Here is a 24,607-nt window from a genome sequence, read left to right on the forward strand (position 1 = left end):
ATTTATTCTCAGACTTGCTGCATTGATGATGTCATTATTAGTAATTGAAAATCTAGTGTCTTTTATACTGTGTTACAGAGTTTGAAATTACATTCACTCTGGGAGGTCATTTTAACAATATGTGATTGACTTTTTTTTTCTAAGAGTGGGTGTTTTGAAACATGTTACCATACCAATTGAGTCTGTGTTGCAAATATTAGTTTAGGGTATATTTCATTTATTGCATTAATAACTTATATGAAATATTTATTTATTTACATATACTAATAATAAATATAAATATGCTGTGTTTGTGACGCACAAATTGTTTATAACTAGATACATGTATACCATGTTTATAATGTATGAGTTATGTGGCTAGACAGATCTAGTCTACTTTAAATTGAGTTTTCTTTTTTTCCTCTGATTATAGACGAAGAAGATGGCACCTTTCGCAGCTAATGACAATGTCTCTACTCAAACGACTTAATTCTATTATGATGCATTGCTGAGTATCAAGTTGTGTCTTACACAAATATGTTCTTCCATGAGAAACGTGGATCCCTTATCGAATTGTCGTCAGATCGACTGACTGCTAAAAGGACTGACAGTTTTTGTAATGGGATCACATTTAGTGCATTTCCCGTCCCTGTTAATGAAAAGATATCCCTTGAATTTCTGGGTAACACTTCTGGCTGGAGTGGTGCCTTAAGGTTTGGATTTACATCTGTTGACCCTGTCACTATCGACGAACTTCCCCGCTATGCTGTACCAGACCTCACAAATAAGGACGGCTTTTACGCGAAAGCTTTGACTGAAAGTCAGGCAGAGCAAGGGTATAGACTGACATACCATTGTGATTCAGAGGGTGATGTACATTTCTATGTGAATAATGAATACAAAGGAGTTCATATTAATAACGTGGATGTAACTAAGCCATTATGGGCGCTTATAGACATTTATGGTGTAACGCAACAACTCAGGTTTGTCGACCCAGGTGAGTAAACTTGTTTTTTATTATTTTGTTTCTTCATGTTAATGTTTCAAAAGAAAATTGCCATGGATTGAGGAGGTAATCCACAGGAGTGTAAATACTGCATAAATACGCGTGTGATTCAAACCAGTAACCATGGCGCCAAATCGTATATCTAACTCAGTGTGGCTTCCATCTGGCTCCAAACATCCCATAAAAACAATGCTTAACTTATTCTATGCTGAGAATTTGCAAACTGACATGGCCAACTGAATATACCGGTACATAGCTTACAGGATGGACGATGGACGTTAACAACTCCTATACACTAGTACAGTGTGAGTTGACAAATAAACAGAGGATATATATTAAAGTGAGTAAAGAAAAAACTTTGCTGGTTAGCATCAGAAGTAAACCAAGCAAAATGATACATTGTAAAAAAAAATGCTTTTTGTGATTCAAACTGGCTAATGAGGGGATTGTTCAAGATGGTTATGCCCTTGTTATGTTTAATAGGAATCCTTATCATTTAGTTGAAATTGAAACAAAAATGTAAAAAGGAAATGGATTTCACTAATTAAGCAGTAAGCATTGCATATTTGCTGTTGAGATGTTTAGTTGTTGACTTTGATGTTTACAAGGCTATTCCACTCAAAATCCTCCTTGCTACTACATACATATTGAAATTGTTTTCGAATAAAATTGACTTTGGTTTAGGAATAGTAGTGAAAAATCTGTATTACCAGTAGTAATTTTATGGTAAAGTAAGACTTGCTGGGAAGGTAAAAATAGGTTGGTATATTGACACAGACTGATTCTTTTTTAGCTCCGCTGTCGACTTTGTCGAGCGGAGCTTATATCATATGAGTGATTGTCCGTCGTCGTCCGTGTCAATGTTTTACTTTTTCGACTTCTTCTTGAAAACTACAAGCCTGAATGCTTTGATACTTGGTGTATATGTACCTTAGGTAGACCTCTCTGAGGTTTGTTCATTTCATCTTTATATCTTCAATTCTCTAATTTTGGTGAATATTTTTGTCATTTTTGGTAAAAAGTGATATTTTCGACTTCTTGTTAAAAACCGCAAGTCCAATTGCTTTGATATTACATATATAGGTACTACATGTGGACCTCTTTCAGATTTGTTCATTTTGTGATGATATCTTCAATTCTCTAATTTTGGTGAATATTTTTGTAATTTTTGGTAAAAAGTGATATTTTCGACTTCTTCTTAAAAACCAAAAGTTCAATTGCTTTGATATTACATATATAGATACTACATGTAGACCTTTCTCAGATTTGTTCATTTCGTGATGATATCTTCAATTCTCTAATTTTGGTGAATATTTTTGTCATTTTTGGTAGAAAGTGTTATTTTCGACTTCTTGTTAAAAACTGTAAGTCCGATTGCTTTGATACTATACATATTGTTCATTTTCTAATGATGTCTTCAGTTCTTTAATTGAAATGTGCATTGCTAACAGCGGAGCTATCTCAGCCGATAGGCTGCTTGTTTCAAACACTATTTAGCAATTAACAATAGAGTTAATATAGGTCAAAGGTTTTGAAATTGTGAAAAGCGTTTCCATGGTGCTTGACCTCGGTTTGCTCTCACTGTTGTTTGATGTTACACTCTCCACATTCTAATAGCTTCACATTTATTATCACTAGTATTGTTTGCTACAAAACATTCCATTTCTCTAAGGCTACTCTTACTTGGTTTAATTGTTCCAAACTGGTTTTATTGTCATACATACAGTATTTCACTAGGTTTTCAGGGTCTTTTACAATAGCCCATTAAATGTGACCCATTAAAGTTGACTGATGTCACGTTTTATAGAATCTGCTCAGTCAGCATAGTTAGATTTAGCTCAAAACGTCTGAACAACATACAAGAAAGCTAATTTGATAAACAACTAGCAACGCATTATTATTGCTCCTGGACTGGATACGGAATCGTCTGAGCTATTGTAGCTGCGTTAGTCACTTGTGAGGGTGTGTTAGCCATGCAATCGAGGGCCGGCATGTCAAGTTCATAAAGATTTTATCATATACCTTATAGGGTTTCATTAAAAATAAATGTTATTGTTTCAAAGTAGTGGTGTTTTATTCATCTCAGTTATAATCTTATTTGTACCATTTATTCAATCTGCACAGATTGATATTTCTGCTCCTGACGTCACAACATTCTAACATCATTTCAATCGCAAACGCAACTATTGCAACCCCTTGCTTGTACTCTCTTGAGTGTGGTTAGATTTCCGCCCTGGATACATTTTATCTTCCCATGTTCGACACCTACATGTAGTTGTAGCTAATGTGTTGATGTTTTATAAAAGCAACCCCCACAACATAATGACAAAATTCTGTACTGACGTGATCAATACAATTTTGCTACAAATGTCACCTCTAGACCGTGGTGTAACCGCTGAAATGAGTGCGCAACCGCTCTAAATTCATACTAGGAATATGGTTGTCAAACAGGGCCAGGTGTGATATTATTGGGTTTCTCATAGTTTTATGCTGGGCAATACAAGGAATATGATAATAACAAAACAAAAATTAAACATTTAAGAGGATTACACTAAATTTTGTATCAGCCACAATTTGTGATACCCAAGATAAATGGGAAAACAACGTAACACATCGATTGCTAAAAGACTCCTGTGATACCCAAGATAAATGGGAAAACAACGTAACACATCGATTGCTAAAAGACTCCTGTGATACCCAAGATAAATGGGAAAACAACGTAACACATCGATTGCTGAAAGACTCCTGTGATACCCAAGATAAATGGGAAAACAACGTAACACATCGATTGCTAAAAGACTCCTGTGATACCCAAGATAAATGGGAAAACAACGTAACACATCGATTGCTAAAAGACTCCTGTGATACCCAAGATAAATGGGAAAACAACGTAACACATCGATTGCTAAAAGACTCCTGTGATACCCAAGATAAATGGGAAAACAACGTAACACATCGATTGCTAAAAGACTCCTGTGATACCCAAGATAAATGGGAAAACAACGTAACACATCGATTGCTAGAAGACTCCTGTGATACCCAAGATAAATGGGAAAACAACGTAACACATCGATTGCTAAAAGACTCCTGTGATACCCAAGATAAATGGGAAAACAACGTAACACATCGATTGCTGAAAGACTCCTGTGATACCCAAGATAAATAGGAAAACAACGTAACACATCGATTGCTAAAAGACTCCTGTGATACCCAAGATAAATGGGAAAACAACGTAACACATCGATTGCTAAAAGACTCCTGTGATACCCAAGATAAATGGGAAAACAACGTAACACATCGATTGCTAAAAGACTCCTGCCATACCCAAGATAAATGGGAAAACAACGTAACACATCGATTGCTGAAAGACTCCTGTGATACCCAAGATAAATGGGAAAACAACGTAACACATCGATTGCTAAAAGACTCCTGTGATACCCAAGATAAATGGGAAAACAACGTAACACATCGATTGCTAAAAGACTCCTGTGATACCCAAGATAAATGGGAAAACAACGTAACACATCGATTGCTAAAAGACTCCTGTGATACCCAAGATAAATGGGAAAACAACGTAACACATCGATTGCTAAAAGACTCCTGTGATACCCAAGATAAATGGGAAAACAACGTAACACATCGATTGCTAAAAGACTCCTGTGATACCCAAGATAAATGGGAAAACAACGTAACACATCGATTGCTGAAAGACTCCTGTGATACCCAAGATAAATGGGAAAACAACGTAACACATCGATTGCTAAAAGACTCCTGTGATACCCAAGATAAATGGGAAAACAACTCAGCAAGTAATGTGTTAATTAAATTAAGGCCATCCCGTAATTTATGAGAAAGTTGATCATAAATTACATGACAATGTTTATTGGTTTATTACGTGCAGTCATAGTAACAGGAAACAGAATTTCTTGTGTGTTACCTTAAAGTATGTTGAGTAAATTGGCTAAATACTTAATATTCGAAAAGTGTCATTTTCAGAAAAACGTAATATTATTATTATTAATATTATAATCAGATTTTTGAAATGCTTTAATTAGTACATTAACTATAAAGTACTTTTATTATTTTATTTTTGCTTGGAATTTACTTTCACTATTTTCACTGAAAGGTGTATCTAGTATTTTACGTTCAGCTCATCAAAAAAAGTGAAAATAAACTCCATACTAAACATCAGCGAAAAATTAAAATAAAGTATTTTACAGTATAATGAAATGTTCCCGATCAATCACAATATATCTTGTTCGCCCTATGTCACCAACCAACAATTTTAGATTTGATCATAATATCTGTTTATTACTATCCTGTAAAAGGGCTATGTCAGTATCTTATTTACACTTGATTTGATCATAATATCTGTTTATTACTATCCTGTAAAAAGGCTATGTCAGTATCTTATATGCACTTGTTAACATCAGTGATTTCAACAGCAGGAGATGCAATTGCTGTGTTTAAATTAAAATTATTTATTTTATTTTGCAGAGGAAGCACCTGCTGAGATTTTGGCACGTGGCCCAGAGTCTATGCGTGCATTCTTACAAGCCTCCAAAGCTGGCACCAAGCCTATTTTCCGAACAAGATTGATGCTTGTTGGACAGGACAGAGTTGGCAAGACGAGTTTAAAAAAATCATTGACTGGACAGAGGTAATTTACTATTACTCAGTTACTATTTTCATATATATGACATGTACTATGAACTTTGACCTGTAACGGTTAAAGGTTATAAACTTACACATGTAAGATGTTTTAGATTTGATTGCTATATTACCGTAGTTATGTTCACACTATGCGATCTTCACACATGCGGAATATTGTTAAATCTATCACGTTCATCAGGAACAACTAGGGACATACTCGGTTGACGCTATTTAGTTTGATCATCACCTCATTTAAAATTTTTCTTTTAGCCTTTATATGCTACTCTTTGAATGGTCAGTATATAAGTGTTTCTAATATGAGCAACTGTGGTGTATTCAGGGGTAACCATGACAACACAATTTTGTGTACACATATTCAAATGGGAAAAATTTAAAAAAATCTTTTTGCTTGCTGTATGTTTGTAAAGCTTTGACATGAAGATACAAGCTATGTTCTCTATAGTATATCTAATCCACTTTAACCGTAAGAGAGAAATACATTCATGATTTATACAAGCCAGTGAAAATCACAAATTTTATTAGTAAAAAAATGTTCACTGGGGTCACAATATGAAAGCGAGAACATTCCTAGCTGCAAAAATACAAAACAAATATGTATTTCAAAGCATTTATTTTATTTGAATTTGAATACAGTATAGGTTTTATTTATAGAGATAAATAAATATGTGATTTAAAAAAAATATTATTAAATTATTATTATTAATTGATTTAAAAAACTGGATGTCAAGAAAATCTCAACATGACTCGAAAATCATTTAAAAAAACATCATACACGCTTGTCTGCAGGACGACTGTGAAAACTGATAATCCCCACACAAACCTGACACTCAATGCATTTGAGACGACAAACAATTATTACCATAGAATGTCATGTCTGTCACTGGAACTAATCCCTTAGTTGACGTCAATAGCGCTTTATTATACACGCAGAATATATGTATGAAATATTAATTCATAGTGAAATTGACAGGTTGAAATTGGATTACGTTTGAGTTGTGTCAGACACAAAACAACATTGTCGGTGGATGACCTTAAGGTGAAAAATAATCAATCTATTATTTTTTATACATTTTCTCTTAAATCAAAAACCATTTCTCATTCCCTATGGTTATAGTCAGTACCTCGAAAGGTTAGAAAATGAATGTATTAGGATTTATTGAATTAAAGCACACCTACAACCACATGTCAACTTGTATATATATGTATACATCAAGGACGGCCATCTTGGTACTCCCAGTTATGCTAATTTTTTTATGGCAAATAAATATACAACAAATATCATGTTTTCTGGTAAGAGATTTAAAAAAAAATGTTATCAATTAAATTAAAAAATATAATGATCAGATAACGGTTTGTCATGACCACCAAATATGTCTATCTATCCATACATGGTTTTTAGACAGTTAATGTATTCCTTTGTTAATGTATCTATAAATTAGGATATCTAACTCTCAAGTACAGTTATATTTATGTTTCCATGGTAACATTGATTACCTAAACTAAGATATCATATCATGAATGCATGTACATGTAGTAGGCTATGTTCCATTGTGTTCATTTCATTTCATGGCTGGAGGGGAAAAAAAAAGCTGCGATTATAAAATTTTACTATTATTCTAATTTTTGGTACTTTTTTTGAAATATGAACTAAATGAATTGAGCACTATTCAGATTTAGAAAGGTCAAAAGATTTTAGGATAGTTTCCATGGCAACATCATTTTTAAGAAATGGTTTATTTATGTGGTGACTCTATTCAACAGTTGACAGTAATGACGATAATATAGATACCTAATGATGAGATTCCGGCTGTTAAAATGATGGTGTGTGATTGCAAGTCAGCTGGTTAATACGTGTGTGTCCTGTTATCTCTGAAAGCAGTAGATACCTGTTAAAATGATGGTGTGTGATTGCAAGTCAGCTGGTTAATACGTGTGTGTCCTGTTATCTCTGAAAGCAGTAGATACCTCTTAATCATGTGAAATTGTTTCCTTATGCTCGATCAAGAACTGTATGTTACAAAAAAAAATGTGTCATGGTTTCATTCTCAAAGATAATCAATCACTGTTCTACATGTGAATTAACTGCTATTCTCTCAAGATTGATAGATTTGAAGGTAATACGTATGTATGCAATACTAAAAGGTGAATTATCAGAGGTTTTATGAAGCGATAAACCATAATAAAATGAGTGTTTTTATGGATGATTAAGACGTACATGACAAGTACAGATGTCTCCCTATAGCATTAAAAAACATTAAAAAATCTGCAATTTGATTTCTAACATCAACATGTGAAAGCATGTGTTTTTCTTTCAAATATTATTCAATATTACCATAGAATTAATATCACATGCATTTTGAATTTTCATGAAGAATTTTTTGTTTCATTTCTTCCAATATTCTGACAGAAGCCATAAAAAAGTGCAAATTTTTATCTGGCACTTGATGATCAGAAATATTTTTATTCTGAATCTTATTGCTTGTCGTTCAAAGTATTCAGGTTACATTAATCCTTCAAGCGCCATTATTTTTTTCTTTCAACAATTTGTTGCAACATTTTGGTTATTTTTAAGTTTTTTGGGATTGTTTTAGATAATTTTGGCATCATTTCTTAGTGGCCAAGATTACCTGAAATTGATTTTGATGTATATTTTCCACTTTCATGATTCTAGTGTTAAATGAGTAAATTACATTATGCTGGGCTTATGTTTTATAAAACACCAACCCCTTAGTCATGCACTGTTTTATATGTACATTACATGAATATGTATATGAGGTAAGGAGGTATTTCTGTTGAGACACCTGGAATTTTGAGTGATTATTTGATAATTCAGCCAGACTTTTATTATCCCTTGTTTCGCGAACAGAAGCCGAAAATGAAATAAAAATAAAATTTTATTTCAGCGTAATTTCTCGCGCCCGTCGACTTGCTAAAAAAAACTTATTTTTATCTTCATTTTTTTCCGCCCGCCGCATAACAAACCCAAGTTGCATTTTCGTGAGAGTATCATGATCAAAGTCTTGCGCAGATGAGAACCAAGGTTATACATGGAATAAAATATTATTTCATTTCTTCTCTCCGATCAATGATCTCACTTACAATTCTTTGAGAATCACACAAATCTAATAGAAAAAAGAATTAATTTTTTTTTCCGCCCTCCTCAAAAAAATTGCCTTATAAAAAATCGAGAAACAAGGAATAAAATAGTCTGGCCTTAGGGTGAAAAAATACAAACATCCTGGTTGCCATAGTGACATTGAATTTGGAAATACATATATTGATTATTTATGGGATTTTTACTTTCCACAGATACGATTCTGCAGAGGAAAGCACAGATGGAATAGATACAAATGATGCCTGTGAAATTAACGTACTGAAATATGAGGCATGGAAGCTTCATAAGGAAGATGAAGCTGATGAAAACAAAGGTGTTCTTGATGGACCACAGGGGCTTGAAGAAGAGTATGCAAGGGCCATCGCTAATAACATTGTACAGGAACTATTATTACGGAAGCGTAAAAACAAAGATGATAAAGAAAATGAGGTAGAGAAGTTGAAAAAAAAGACCGATGCAACTGATAAAAAGAATAAAAAAAATCAAAATGTATCACAAACAGATTCCAATAAATCTGAGGTAAGTATTATTGATGTTGTAACCTAGGAAACTAGAGGTTTATGGAGATTAATTTTTGCGAGAGTTCTGTTTCCATAGTGGGCTAAAAAAACCTTTCTATCATTGATATTAATCCTAATATTATTCAACAATTTATCAACAATTTTGATCAAAATCAAAGCAAATTGTAAACAACATCCTTTTGGTCAAAAATTAAACAAAGAAATATTAGGAAAATACATGAAAATGACCAAAATGTTGCACCGAAATAATTGGTGGGAAATATAATGACACTCAAGGAATTAAAACCTGTCTTTTATACTACATAAGTCTGTGCTGTTGTGTTGTGTTGTGTTGTGTGTGATTACCATCCTTCAACAAATCAAAAATATTTTATTCTCCTAGACATCTCAGTTTAATTGGGGTAGGGGTGAGGATTTCGAATGTTTGAGGTGTTTTCAAATGTTTACAATGCATGCACCACAAGTGAAATCTACATTTGAAATGTTCCGAATCTAAGATTATATTAGTATAGTATGGCATGTTGATCATGCTTTTATTATTTAATTTTGTTTAATTGAGATATGTAACACATGTACTGGTAGTCATGAAAACATTTAATTTGGTTGTAAGATTGTTTTTATATGCTAGTAACTAAAAAATATGGGATACCAACTTGTTTCCATGGAGAAAACAATATTGTGAATTCCCTATAGTAATAATTTGCTCTTCACTTACAACTGTTGTGGTTTAAAATTGTGTAAAATTCACACAACTTTGAGGTTTACAATTCAGAAATTTGTTTTAATATTTAATAAAATTCACAAAACTTTACAATTTAGAAATTCAGAGATTTTCAAACCATCTACATTCGTCTTTACTTTTTAACACTTTGAATGCCAAAGTCAACTTTGTCACCATTCACAAAATTAAATCTGTAACCTTTTTCATATTTGTTTAAAACTTTTGATATAGAAAATTTTTGTTGAAAAAAACAAAATAGGCAACATGCGTAACATCAAAATATGGTGGAAAAATATGGTGCATAAAGGTTTAAATGCCATATGTTTTCTTGACAACATTTCATATATTTTTTTTCACAGAATTATTGGTTAATTTTGGACAAATTGAATCAAAACTTTTAAATATAAAAAAAAATTGTTTTGGTGAATGGTAGCAAAAAGTTGACTAAAAGAGTTAATTTTTGAATTTCTATTTCCTAGTCAATTGATATTCAAGAATCTGAGTCCAAAGATGTTGATGAGGATCTACTTAAAGACATGTCAGATAAGATTGTACATCTAGTTACCCAGATGTTGAACGAGGCTGAGAAGGATGAAGATCAGTTGATGGACAAACAAGAGGCTGCTAAGAAAAAGATTGTCCTTAATATTTGGGATTTTGCTGGGCAGGCCGTCTACTATACAACGCATCAGGTACAGTAAAGGATGGACCATTATTTGGGTAGGGGTGGCTTAATTAAAACTTAGCGGAGTTTCATAGTGGATAGATGTACATTCTAATGTTAAAAATTCATCAAAATCAAGCATTCCTGCATTTAGTATTCAGAGTTCTTCCCAGGGCATTACAGAGTGGGGGTTCCCAACTGTTTAATTTTGGGATAAACAATAGATCCAATTTAGCATAACAATGAATACAATAACGGTGATTAACATATTCTAGTATTATGTAAATTAACCGATACTGTGGAGGGCACTGTGTATGTTGTTCTTCAGCTTCAAATATTCACATCAGAAGTCAACCCTAATCAACAGCCAACAATTTACCAACAAAATTGTCAAGCAAATTTTGTACATGCATTGTTTTAAATTAATGAACCATCCCTAACCGAGAGAAAATTCAGTATTCCTATCAATTCCACAAACAGCCATTTGTTTCCCCTTCTAAAATTATCAAAATTCTCTATTATCAGTTTTCTTTTGTGGTAGATCTGAAACAAGATCCTAATATAAAGTCTTTTCTGAAAATTATGATAAAGTGAGTCTTTTAATGGTAAACTAATACCAAATTGTTAATGCCAATATTTATTCTTTTATGTGATATTCTCCCAATTCAATGTTAGAAAAAGTATGCAATATATAACACCAATACTGACATCAAAACAAGTATATTTTGAGTATTTTGTAAACATGACAATTTTGACTATGACTATGACTGTGAATGTAATGTAATTCTAGTGTAACAGTCTTGTATTGTTTTTGTGGCAGTTCCCTGCATCTCAGTTTTGTCATATGTTATAGGTGCTATGTATGTATTGTGATGGGCAAGGCATTGACAGTTTAACTATGTTATATCTTACAGGTGTTTTTGTCTTCAAGAGCAGTGTATATTATTGTATTTAATCTTTCACATGATTTGGATGCACCAGCACAAACACAAGTCAGACGAGGAGATGGAGGAGAGGTAAAGATGTCTGAATTGTTTTATTCTGTTTCAGCATCGATGAAGGCCCATTTTTTTTTTCTTGGTATTATTTTCAATGAGTTTTGATACTCTTGTAATATGAACTTCATTAATAATAAATAAAAAAACTTTTTGAAATGACTATTTGGTACCTTCAAATACTTAGTAGGTAACTGTGTAGGAAGATACAATGTAATAGGAGGTGGAAGGATGAATTGTAATCCAAATTTATACCCTTACCAGCATTGTCATTTTTTTGTTTCAACCTGATATCTCTTCCGCTCATTACTCAAAAAAATGGATTAGGGTTGCGATTTTTGGGACAGAAAATACGTTGTGCACAAAGTGTAGAATGGTTCACATGACGTTATAAGTCATTGACAAGGTCTGCCACCAGAAACTAAACACTTTTTCAGTGTGAGTAGACTGTAGACTGCTTCTTTCAAGTGTTAAAATTGTTTCTGTTTGAACATGGGAAAAAATATGCACCCTGTTGTTTCCTTGTGAGACTTTGTAACAGAAGCTCAGTCAAAAACATATTTTACTTCAAATTGTAAACTTACATTAAATTATAAACTTTGTTAAAAGTCAAGACTTACTAGTACAAATGATCTGTGATTTGGTCATTGCGTGATCTCTTTTAACATTAAATATGAAAACTTGTCTGGGGGAGGGGGCATAGACTATGGTTATTTATGATTTCTCAAGCTCATGATATTTTTTTCATTTGACCTTCCAGCTTCTTTAAATATGTTTAGGCAAAATGCATTTAATTTGATATTTCCTCCATAGACCCCTTAACATTTTGAATTATTGTTTTAGACCACCTAACCTGAAAACAAATTGAAAGAAACTTGCTATGTCATGAATTTTGTCATTAATCATTGTTAACTGTCATTTCTAGGTTGTTTTTGAGGAAAGTGAGTTGTCAAATCTAGATTTTATAGATTTCTGGATGAGTTCAATTCATGCACACACAGCACAGAATCGACTAAATAGTCTGGAAGATGAAACGCTATCACCACCAATATTCATCGTAGGAACACATAAGAACAGTTTGGATCCTGATCCTGAAGTCAGGCAGAAGATAGTAAGTATTCTCTGGTGTTCCATTCCATTTAAAATCAAAATCTAATCAAATCAATTTGGTTTACAAATTCTGCTATTATTTTGATTTTTCATGAAACTTAAATTTTTATTTCATTTATTCTTAAATTCTCCAAAACAAAAACACCCACAATTTTTTTAACTGATGCTTGTGACATTTGATGATATTTATCTCCACTGAATATCAAAGCGTTTGGAACCTAATACACTGCCTAAATTAAAAGTAATTCTGATTATGCGTTTTAAAAGCAGAGAGCAGATTGTGTACAAATTTAAGAGAAAATTAATTTCAGATAATTTCTGTATACAGGTAGAGAGCAAATTTCGAAGGATTCGTGAGAGTTTAAAGGGGAAGCCATATAAGATGCATATAGTAAACCAATATTATGCGGTAGAAAATAACCTAGAAGATACAGAAGATGAGCAGGTAAGAAGTGGTTGTTTTACCTCTCAAATACTGCCATTGTTTTTCAAAAAAATCGGTCTTTTTAAAATTTTTTTATAATTTTCATGTGAACTGTAAATGAATGTTTTTAGTGATGCATTGTGGGATATATTTTCTCAAAAAGAGCCATTTGTTTTCCAGATAGGGAATTTCTTTTTTAGTATTCTAAATGAAGGAAATTTGTTTCCCAACATTAAGCATGTATTGTGGATGTCAGCATGTTAAAAATTATCATGTAAATACTAAAGTTTGTTCTTATTTGAATAACTTTCTTTCAGATTGGTAAACTTCGGAGTCACATAGAGGAGGTGGTCAGTAAAGAAAAATACATGGGAGAACAGATGCCAATAAAATGGTTGAAATTTGAAAAGAAAGTTGCTGAGTACACTGAGAATAAAACTTATTACCTCTCTCGTAATCAGGTAAAGCAAGATTCAAATTTATCTGACAAGAGTTGAATATTATGAAAGGTTGTGGTATTAACACATCAGTAAGCAAATAACCATTGTGCAGTACGAAACATCTGGTTACATTGGTAATTACTAAGGACTTCCAGCTGCCAATTTTTATCCATAAACCCAAGAAATGCGTAAATTGTATGCTGATTCATTAAAATCTGATGTATAACTGTGCTACGAATGCTTCATGAAATAGGGTGTGCAACTCGCAAGAGACAAAGGAATAACCATGGACACGATCAAATACAGTCTGAGTTGAACACTAATTACCTGTATTCTTAAAGCTATATCGTGTTATGATGGCATCGTTCATAATACATTATACAAAATCTTGTAACATAACAAATACATTTGTGTCTGTCATAGGCTATAGAGCTTGGTAATGAATTGGGTATCACTACAGATGAAGGTTTGAACACAATGTTGCAGTTCTACCATGATCTTGGTGTTATTATATATTACGGTGGTACAGGTGCCATGGATGACTCCCTGCAGAACACTATTGTACTGAAACCACAGTGGTTGGTGGACGTATTCAAACGTGTCATAACAGTCAAAGATATTGATGAACAGGCAAGTGCAGTTACCTGCGTATATCAGTTTTACAATATATATATATATACGTATAAGAAAATATTGTATTTACTTATAAAAAGTGAAATAATTTAAATTGCTCGATGTTGTTTATTTTAGTGGCCAGTGTTTATCGACGCATGGACCATGCTTGACCAGGAAGGTGTTCTACAGGATAAACTGATCAATCACATGTGGAGAGACATCCTGGAACAAAAGAATGCACTGCTTGGTTTGATGGAGAAGTTTGATCTACTCTGTGAGAGAATGCCTCCTAAACAGGTAAGATATCTACTCTGTGAGAGAATGCCTCCTAAACAGGTAAGATATCTACTCTGTGAGAGAATACCTCCTAAACAGGTAAGATATCTACTCTGTGAGAGAATGCCTCCTAAACAGGTAAGATATCTACTCTGTGAGAGAATGCCTTCTAGACAGGTAAGATATCTACTCTGTGAGAGAATGCCTCCTAAACAGATAAGATATCTACTCTGTGAGAGAATGCCTCCTAAACAGGTAAGATGTCTACTCTGTGAGAGAATGCCTCCTAAACAGGTAAGATATCTACTCTGTGAGAGAATGCCTCCTAAACAGGTAAGATATCTACTCTGTGAGAGAATACCTCCTAAACAGGTAAGATATCTACTCTGTGAGAGAATGCCTCCTAAACAGGTAAGATATCTACTCTGTGAGAGAATACCTCCTAAACAGGTAAGATATCTACTCTGTGAGAGAATGCCTCCTAAACAGGTAAGATATCTACTCTGTGAAAGAATGCCTTCTAGACAGGTAAGATATCTGCACTGTGAGAGAATGCCTCCTAGACAGGTAAGATATCTACTCTGTGAGAGAATGCCTCCTAAACAGGTAAGATATCTACTCTGTGAGAGAATGCCTCCTAGACAGGTAAGATATCTACTCTGTGAGAGAATGCCTCCTAAACAGGTAAGATATCTACTCTGTGAGAGAATGCCTCCTAAACAGATAAGATATCTACTCTGTGAGAGAATGCCTCCTAGACAGGTAAGATATCTACTCTGTGAGAGAATGCCTCCTAAACAGGTAAGATATCTACTCTGTGAGAGAATGCCTCCTAGACAGGTAAGATATCTACTCTGTGAGAGAATGCCTCCTAGACAGGTAAGATATCTACTCTGTGAGAGAATGCCTCCTAGACAGGTAAGATATCTACTCTGTGAGAGAATGCCTCCTAAACAGGTAAGATATCTACTCTGTGAGAGAATGCCTCCTAGACAGGTAAGATATCTACTCTGTGAGAGAATGCCTCCTAAACAGGTAAGATATCTACTCTGTGAGAGAATGCCTCCTAAACAGGTAAGATATCTACTCTGTGAGAGAATGCCTCCTAGACAGGTAAGATATCTACTCTGTGAGAGAATGCCTCCTAAACAGGTAAGATATCTACTCTGTGAGAGAATGCCTCCTAAACAGGTAAGATATCTACTCTGTGAGAGAATGCCTCCTCGACAGGTAAGATATCTACTCTGTGTTATTTCATTAACACTGAGTTTCATTGTGTTATTTCATTAGTAATGAGTTTCATTGTGTTATTTCATTAGTAATGAGTTTCATTGTATTATTTCATTAGTAATGAGTTTCATTGTATTATTTCATTAGTAATGAGTTTCATTGTATCATTTCATTAGTAATGAGTTTCATTGTATTATTTCATTAGTAATGAGTTTCATTGTATTATTTCATTAGTTGAACGAAGATGCAAGAAATAATTGGGAGAAGAGTTACTATGTTCCGTCCAGACTACGTAATCACCCAAACAAAGAAGAGTTAATTACAATGACCAAGACAAATGCCGTCTTTTATCTCACATTCGGTGGATTTCTTCCAGGTAAGTCTATTCTCAGTATCATAAAAAACGCTTTTTACTCTTTTTTTTTCTGCATTTCATCACTGGGAAAGCTCATTGAGCGCCTTCAATTTTTCTCACAAAATATTTTATCCATTTTTATATATTTTTCTTAATGTTTTGTTAATTTTGTACATAATTTCTTATTCCTTTCAAGTATTGATCAACGTTTTGAGAAAATCTGAAAACAATTATGTGGGATTTGTTTTTGAAAGGTGACAGAAATTGACTTTGGTGTTTCAAAGGTCAAAGCCAGTATAAAGATAAATATGATAAAAGTCATGGATATTTTGATTAATTTGATGAAAAACAACAATTTTACATGGATTATGATGAATAATTACTTTCCCTTTCCTTCTCAGCAAAACAAGTTGTATTTTGGATCATAGCACCATAATGTGTTGACAATAGAATGTTTGAAAGTTGCATCATTGTCAAATCAAATCAAGACCGAGAAACTAAGAATTGCTTTGATTATTTGTAACAAAAGGTTGTGCAGGAGTACATCACAAGGTTTTGTTACCACAATTGTACTAATGAGCAATCAAAATCAGCCATCTGCTTTTATTTGTTCCAACCCTCTGTTCCTAAGTCAAATTCAGGCACCATCCACAAAATAGTTCCATTTATAGTCTACTGATTTCCCACATAAAATGTTGTGAAAATTTCAAATTTTTGGATCAAAAACTAGAAGCACTGTCACATTTTGTCTGTTTTGTTCAGAATTAAAATTGAATTCAGTGGAAATTACAGAAAATGTTAAAAAATTACCAAAATTCAAGTGGGGAAAAATTCTGCAAGCAATCACTTGCAGACGACTTAGGTGTGGATCGGGTGTCGTACTTAGCAGAGCAGCCACTTTGCTGCGATCTATTGAAAGTAAGCCTCCAAGAACCGTTGGATTCATGTCATTAATCTAAAATTTAAAGTGGAAATCTTACCTGGATCAAAATTGAACTTTCGATTGAATAAACTCAAAAAGCAATTTATTAGTCTTCCCTATGTAGATGCAAAGCTGTTGATGTTTAGTTATGGTATGTACCTAACCCATGTTTCTGTATCATGTATTTAGATGGTTTATTTCATCGAATGTTGACCCGTGCTGTACGATATTCACAAGAACAAGGTGGCCATGAACCCAAACTTTATCATAGGGAGGCAAGATTCTATTTGGATGAAGACCATGACTTTGCATTAGAGATGGCTCCAATAAGACATGCAAGAATTAAGGTAGATTGTGTGCTGTCTGTCTTTTGTTTGTCTGTCGTATTTTTCATTTATAAAATTTTTGCACTACACTCAAAATTTGTGGCAATAATCAAATTCGTGAATATATGTTACACCGTTTTTTGAAAATGTTTAGATTTTGTTTAGATTGGACTCATGATACTTGATATGTACAAGAATAAATTCTAACTAATGAAATATTACAAATAAAATGCATTTTCCCCCAAACTTGCAAGCCTATTTTAGAACAGGCAGGGGAGGTGCTCTTTATCGCATGCTCATTGTGAAAGTGAAACTGTATTGTGTACATATATTGTCACATTTTATATGTAATTTTCTGCAGGTGACTGTGATGCATGTTGGGCTTTTTGATGCAGATGACAGTGAGGAAATACCTGACCAGCCACCAAAACCAGAAGCATGTGCTAAGGTATTGTAATTTGAATTGAAGTCAGTTAGGCAATGAATGAATGAATTTTACTCATTTTCTTGATCCAACAATTTCATGTCATTTAATGGGTTGATTGTAAATCATGATATTTGGATACAGGCAAATTATCGGGTTGTACCATTTTTTACTTAAAATTTCAACTTGTCTTTTTATTTCATTGCAGGTGCGTCATTTCTTGGATTCCACGCTGGCCGACCTGAGAGAAATGTGGATCAAACGAATCAAATACGAGTTTTCGGTTGCATGTCCTTGTGGTTCAAAGAAAGACGAACATTTCCTTAACCTTGATCAGTGTCTCAACAACAAAGTAGTGCTGTGTGATCATAGACGCATTAAGACAAACTCATTTAAGAAATGGTTTCCATCAAAATCTACGTCAGGTCAGTTGTGGTTTTTATTTTTAAACTCTTTCAACATCATCAGTATTGTCAACATATTTATTTTAATGTGATGTGTGGTTGTCTTGAATTATTGTTTACATGACCTTACTAGAAAAATAGTTTGTGAACCTAATCATACACATAATTATTCTGTTTTGCACATGAATTGTACTTCATGCTTTTATAGGTGTGGTGGAGTTAATTGCCATGGTGTCTTGACTTTTGACCCAATACTAGTGTTCTCAAATTTAGTTAGATATATATATTAGACTAATATTAGAATAAAAAGGTTTTTTTTTCTAATTTATATTTTGAATCTTGTGTGACAGTCAAGTTTTTTTGTTTTTAAACCATTTTATTGAGTCATCTTATAAGGTTTACAAGTGTAAAGATACATGAAAGTTGGTACTGTAAACGTTACAATGGTTTGAATACAAGATTACAATATTCAGTCTTTAGTGGCTTGGTCGGTATCCATAAGTTGTAATTTCCCCCAGACAGTCAAGTTTGTCTGTATGAGTGTTTGTGTGTGTGTATCCGACTGTTCCACTGATATCTCAAAAAAACATATGCTTGGTTTTGATGAAACTTGATCCATAGATGCTTTGGGTTAAATCCATTCATATTAATTACTTAATTTGCATGATATTTAACTACTTTTTAGCTGTTGCATGACTGTTCCACTGCTATCTCAAGTAATATGATCACATTACAATGAAGCAGATACATAGATGTCATAGGTCAATGTTATTAATTACCTAATTTGCATAATTAGTAAATTGTTGGCTTTCCCGCTATTTCAAGTTCTATTCATTACATTTCAATGAAACTTGGTACGTGGTTACTGACTTCTCAAAAAATTATATCACAAAAAATCAGATTCAACTTGACCTTGTGGTAGAGGTGCTCTGGAATTAATTAGACTGAAAAAAAACAGATGTAAAATCGAATATATTTTCTGTATGTATTATAAACTTCAATAAAGTAGATCACATTGTTTTCACATCTCAAATAGCAGACAAATATTGGTTGCCAAGCTACTTTTTGGGAAGGCTAATACATTTTTAATTAATATGTTCCCATAACTTTCAGCACACAGGAGTTCTTTCTAAGCTTTCTTTAATAATAGGGTCTCAAATACAGTATCATAATGATATGTGCACTGACATAAATCTTTTTTTTTGTTTAGCCTTACATTCAATTGAATTTTAATTAGCAAATTTTAAATGTTGAGGAGTAAGTTAATTTTGTGTTCCCAATGTTAGAGCAATCTGACTTTACAATTCATTTTCAGTTGTTGCTCCACGACCACTTTCAAGACAACAAAGTAATCTCAGGCTCTTAGAAGAAGAACTACCAGACTGGATGAAGAAAGCAGCAAAATTACTGAACGCTGGGTCTGAAGGCTCTGATTGGTTGGCACTGGCGGAAAAATTAGGTAAACCTTGTGATAAAATGCATGATTTGCCTGTTATGTATGCATATACAGGAAAGCTAGTAAATAAAAAAAGTTGTCAAAACCAAATTGTGTCTGGCTTAGCTCAACTACATTTGTATTGTATCCTGACTGTTGTATTGATGTTATATGCATAGCATGTAGACATGAATTTATAAGATAAAGTTATACCACTGAGATATCTATGTGTGATGAATAACATTTTTATGATCATTAGCATCACCATTGGATGCGTGGAAGTTTGATTTGTAAATCTGAATGCGAAAAAATGCATGAGTACCAAAAAAAAAACAGCCTGAGACAACAAAAAAATTTCACAGACTCGCTCATTTGCAGTATTATGTTTGTCTTACAATTTGTCATCATTTCACATCACACTTAGATTTGATTTATCTTTATCACATATTACTCTCTCATCCTATAAATACTTGTCATAATGCATCAAGCCTAACCAGAAAACAAAACAAAAATAAAGTATAATTGAATGCTTGTGCAATTCTGAAAATTGTATTGTTTAATTTTTTCAGGTTACAAGAAAGCAAAGATTCGCAAGTTCAATGACGAGGTGAACCCAGCTTTGGCCATGCTAACAGACTGGATTTACAGTAGTGGTAATACTACACTGTCAATTGAAATGATGCTATCGTACTTAGAACAAATGCACCGAGAAGATGTTGTTGATGCCATTCAGCAAGGTCAAGGTAAGAACATAAACACGATTGTGAGTAAGTTTCAGTTTAATTAGTTTCTTTAGACTTATTTTTTTGGACTGTAGCCTCTTTATTATTTGTAAGAAATGCCTTTGACACAACACATAATGGTTTAAATGCATGTCAAATGGCTTTGTGGATTAATTCAAAATGGCTGACTGGTGGCCATGTCGGTTTTACCATTTTCCCTGACATACTTTGATTTAGACATTACATGTATATCCCTCATACACCATCTTTTTTCACCTCGCCTCTATGACTTTGGTTTAATTATTCTTTTATATTTCAGATTCCCATACTTCTGCTCCAATCTTCATCAGTTATAACTGGGGAATCCAGGAAGAGGTAAAACAACTACGTGACTACTTGGAAAAAGCTGGATTCCCATGCTGGATGGACATTGGTCAAATGGGCGGAGGTGATACTCTATATGAGAGAATTGATGATGGAATGCGAAACTGTAAGGTAAGTGAATGGATAAAGTTTTTGCTAATATATTAAAAATAATATCATGGAGAGAATGTTAGGATTACATAGTGTGGAAAGTAGGACTGACAAACTGAGGTTGGTCTAATAAAGTGTTACTATATTGACAAGTCATTGATATGCAATAAAAGACAGTCAGCCAATATATAAACAGTCAGCCATTTTGAAATAGAACCTGACTAATGCACTTCAGCCATCTTTAATTAGATCTCAAAACAAATTTATTTGCATAAGTGTGACATGATGTATGTGTGACATTTAAATGTGAATAATCCTGTGAAGTCAAAAATATTGCTCTGATCTGCTAAACAAAGTAGTGTGCATCAGGTTCCTATAATGTCTAATGTACAAATACATACCAAGATTAAATGAAATTAATTTGCCCATATACAACTTAGATCTTGTTCTAGATTGACAGAAATGCCTTAATTTGACAGAAATTTCCAGGTGATGCTGGATTAATACAGTCAATAATCACAAAAGCTATGGATAATAGAGAGCTCCCCATATTGTGTTTATTTCATTCAGGTGGTAATTGCTTGTATGACACCTAAATACATCGTCTCTCACAACTGTAACCGGGAAATCAGTCTGGCTGATTCTATCTCCAAACCAATCATTCCTATTATGTACCAGCGAATACCATGGCCACCACCTGGAAGAATGTCCTTGATATTTTCCCATCTTCTTTATGTGCAAATGAAAGGTATGATTTTTATTTTCAAATCTCCTGGTTTCTGTATCGTGTTGTATTTTTGTCAGAGTATGACATCCTATCTTTACCATATCTGTCATGTTGTTTGTGTCTACAGTAGTTGTAATATCATCAACAAATCCAAACATGACAGGACCAAATTAAGCTAACGGTGTTAAAATTATCACAATTTTCAATTTTTCAAAGAAAATGTCATGATTTTTGGATTGCCTGTATTGAAATGAAAAAGGTCGCTGTTAACAATTTCTCGTGTCCAGGATGATTTTTCCCAATAAATAAAAAGCATTGTCAAAATATTCATTAGTTTAACATACACAGTACTTATCAAGAGTGTTGCTACAATTTGAAATAACTATAAAACTTTATAACTTATAATTATTGTTATAAAGAAACATGTCATGTAATACTGTGACTCTCCATCTGTGTCACTTAGATTGTCTTGTATAAGTCGTTTTTTTTTTGCCAAAATTTGATGAGTATATTGTACTCTTGGTCATTAATTAAATGTTGCTCACTTTTCAGGGGTGGTTAACTAATGGAACTTAACAGTAACTTTTAATGAACAACACTCTTAGATGGGTTATTGAATTTACAGTTATGTAGCATGTGTTTTGGTATAGTTCATAGCATATATATATATATACTTTATACCAGTGCATTGAATTCAAAAGTTCATAATTCTTTTATCTTTGTTTCCAAATTGACTAAACTAAATATTCAAAGATTGTAGTATTAGCCTAAATGGGTAAAACTATTTCATCTAAAATTGACGTCCTTTTATACATAAACTTATATATTGATATTTTGTGTTCATTATTTGTAGATATTTTCACAGTAAGTTTACTGTGAACAAACAACAATACAAAAACAATGAGAGTATTAATTTAAAGTACTTCCTTGAAGTATGTGTTGATATAACTATAGTAGTACCAGTAGTAGCATATATTTTTGTTAGGTTTATGTCTTTTTATGACATCGTGTCACTCATCACCTTATCAATATCTTGTCTAGTATCCCATGGAGAGAGCAAACCTTCTAACATTAGAGACATTAACCGCTTACTCAGTTATTTCCTGGAAGGGCCTTTTTATATGCCTCCAAAACAAATACTTTCACTGAGGTATTGGTAATCAAGAAACAAGCTAAAAGTGAGATAAAGATTTGATTTCATTGATAAATATTTGATTTTTCAGGAATTGGTGGCCATGGAGGTTCTGGCATAAATGCTGATACCAAAGCAAAGTATATGGAAATTGTTGATCAAGTTCAGCGTCATGTCACACCGTTGTCTTCACCTAAAGGCATATTAGCAATATCAGCGTCCAAAAAAACCACAACAGTGTCAAATCCACAGCAGTCAGAACAAACAGTAACAAGGTCAATGTCGAATACATATCAGTCATCTCCTTCCATCGAGAGCAGTCGAAATGCTACAACAATGTCGCAGACACAGATCGCAACTGGACGTGATCCGACTGAGCAGGTGTCTGTTTCAATGTGCACGGTCTGTAGTATACTCTGAGAAATTCATGACCAAGATTTGAGACAAGTTTAGGGAGTCTCATAAGTAAGGCCCCCTAAGTCACTGCCAGTTGTTTTTGTCATGAAAAAGCATAAAAACGGAGATCACTGACAAGGGTAAAATTTATTTAATAATGGTCAGTAAAATTATACCTTGTACTTAGTGGTACTTTTATCACAAGAATCATTCAATTCTTGTACAATTTAATAAAATAACATTTGAGGGGGGGGCATATTTTGACCTTTTAACCAACTCAATTTTCCAGGAGAAAATGTTGGTACCATGCTTGAGTTGATATCACATGACCGAAAATTGATGACTAATCATGAAAACAAAATATAGATATTTTGATAAGATGTCACGTTTGTAAATTCTGCTGCTGATCTCACTCGTATAGTTGTATTTTATGAGCCAAATGGAGACAGTATACCTTAAGCGAAAATCTCACTCCACGCTACAGAAGCAGTTGAGTCTTCTTGAAAATGATATGTTTTATGGACTTTGAACTGACATATTTGAAATCTGAACAAATTCTTGGTTTTGTACTGTATTTGTATAAAAAGCAATACATATATATGGCAGCACATGAATGGAATTTATCTGACATTGCACCGTCACTTTTTATTGTATTTGCAGTGAGAGTGCCAAACAAAAAAACAAGATTTCATTTGTGATTTAGAAGTGTTTGTGAATTCGTCAAAGCCGTCCATTTGATATTCAACAAATCCAGTATACTTATATTTCATAGTTTAATTTCTTGTACATAAACATTTCAAAATACTTGTATGTATGGAAGTATATATGCAATATGTAACAGTCTTACAAATATTGAATACTGTATTTGTTCTATTAGTGTAATCAAATTAGTGTGAATTGGGTGTACTTAATTAAAACCCCATCGGAAAAAAATTTCTATATTGGAGATGTGTTACTAATAGAGCAAATACGGTATTAATCAGGGGAGCATAATCTGTGTATGGTGATTGGTTTATTCAAGTTAAACCTAAATTAATTATGATTGGTTTATTCAAAGTGAAACCTAAATTGTGATTGGTTTATCTGAAGTGAAACCCAAATTGTGATTGGATTATTCAAAGTGAAACCTACATTGTGATTGGATTATTCAAAGTAAAACCTAAATTATGATTGGTTTATTCAATGTTGTGAAATATTCCTCTTATTTTTGTAAAATTTTAGATGACTAATATTCGGACACTGACTCCATAAAAGACATATTTGTGTATATTAGTACAATGTATATAATATTGTAAATATTTTATTTGTTGTTTATTTTTAAGACAAAAAGATGTGCATTTCCTGAATAGTTGAAATTTCCAGACTATCATTTCTGTTTTCAATAAAATTCACAGAACAAGTGACTACTTGTACATCGCTTTTGTTTATGTAGTTAGTTTATATTGTTTACATAAACAAGTCAAATATAGACAACTTGGATTGTCAGAGTCACAACACCAGGCTGCTTAGTCAGGGGTCCT

General features: G+C 33.2%; 1 protein-coding gene across 2 annotated transcripts in view; it reads left to right on the forward strand.

The window, feature by feature from the left end:
• LOC100313668 (neuralized PATS1) overlaps positions 1–24,490 on the forward strand; it is a 28,784-nt gene extending 4,294 nt beyond the window's left edge. For both annotated transcript variants that reach the window (XM_085503017.1, NM_001168127.1), the window contains 19 exon segments: positions 413–976; positions 5,483–5,645; positions 8,969–9,293; positions 10,496–10,708; positions 11,595–11,696; positions 12,601–12,786; positions 13,114–13,230; positions 13,527–13,670; positions 14,073–14,279; positions 14,400–14,561; positions 16,005–16,146; positions 17,237–17,394; positions 17,735–17,821; positions 18,006–18,222; positions 19,517–19,660; positions 20,206–20,379; positions 20,678–20,853; positions 21,403–21,580; positions 22,783–24,490. In XM_085503017.1, coding sequence (XP_085359143.1) covers positions 517–976; positions 5,483–5,645; positions 8,969–9,293; positions 10,496–10,708; positions 11,595–11,696; positions 12,601–12,786; positions 13,114–13,230; positions 13,527–13,670; positions 14,073–14,279; positions 14,400–14,561; positions 16,005–16,146; positions 17,237–17,394; positions 17,735–17,821; positions 18,006–18,222; positions 19,517–19,660; positions 20,206–20,379; positions 20,678–20,853; positions 21,403–21,580; positions 22,783–23,111 — 3,684 coding nt within the window. In that variant the 5' untranslated portion in view covers positions 413–516 and the 3' untranslated portion in view covers positions 23,112–24,490.
• The last annotated feature ends 117 nt before the right edge of the window (positions 24,491–24,607 follow it).

This window comes from Saccoglossus kowalevskii, chromosome 9 (assembly GCF_978046115.1).
Source record: "Saccoglossus kowalevskii chromosome 9, keSacKowa6.1, whole genome shotgun sequence".
Taxonomy (NCBI): domain Eukaryota; kingdom Metazoa; phylum Hemichordata; class Enteropneusta; family Harrimaniidae; genus Saccoglossus; species Saccoglossus kowalevskii.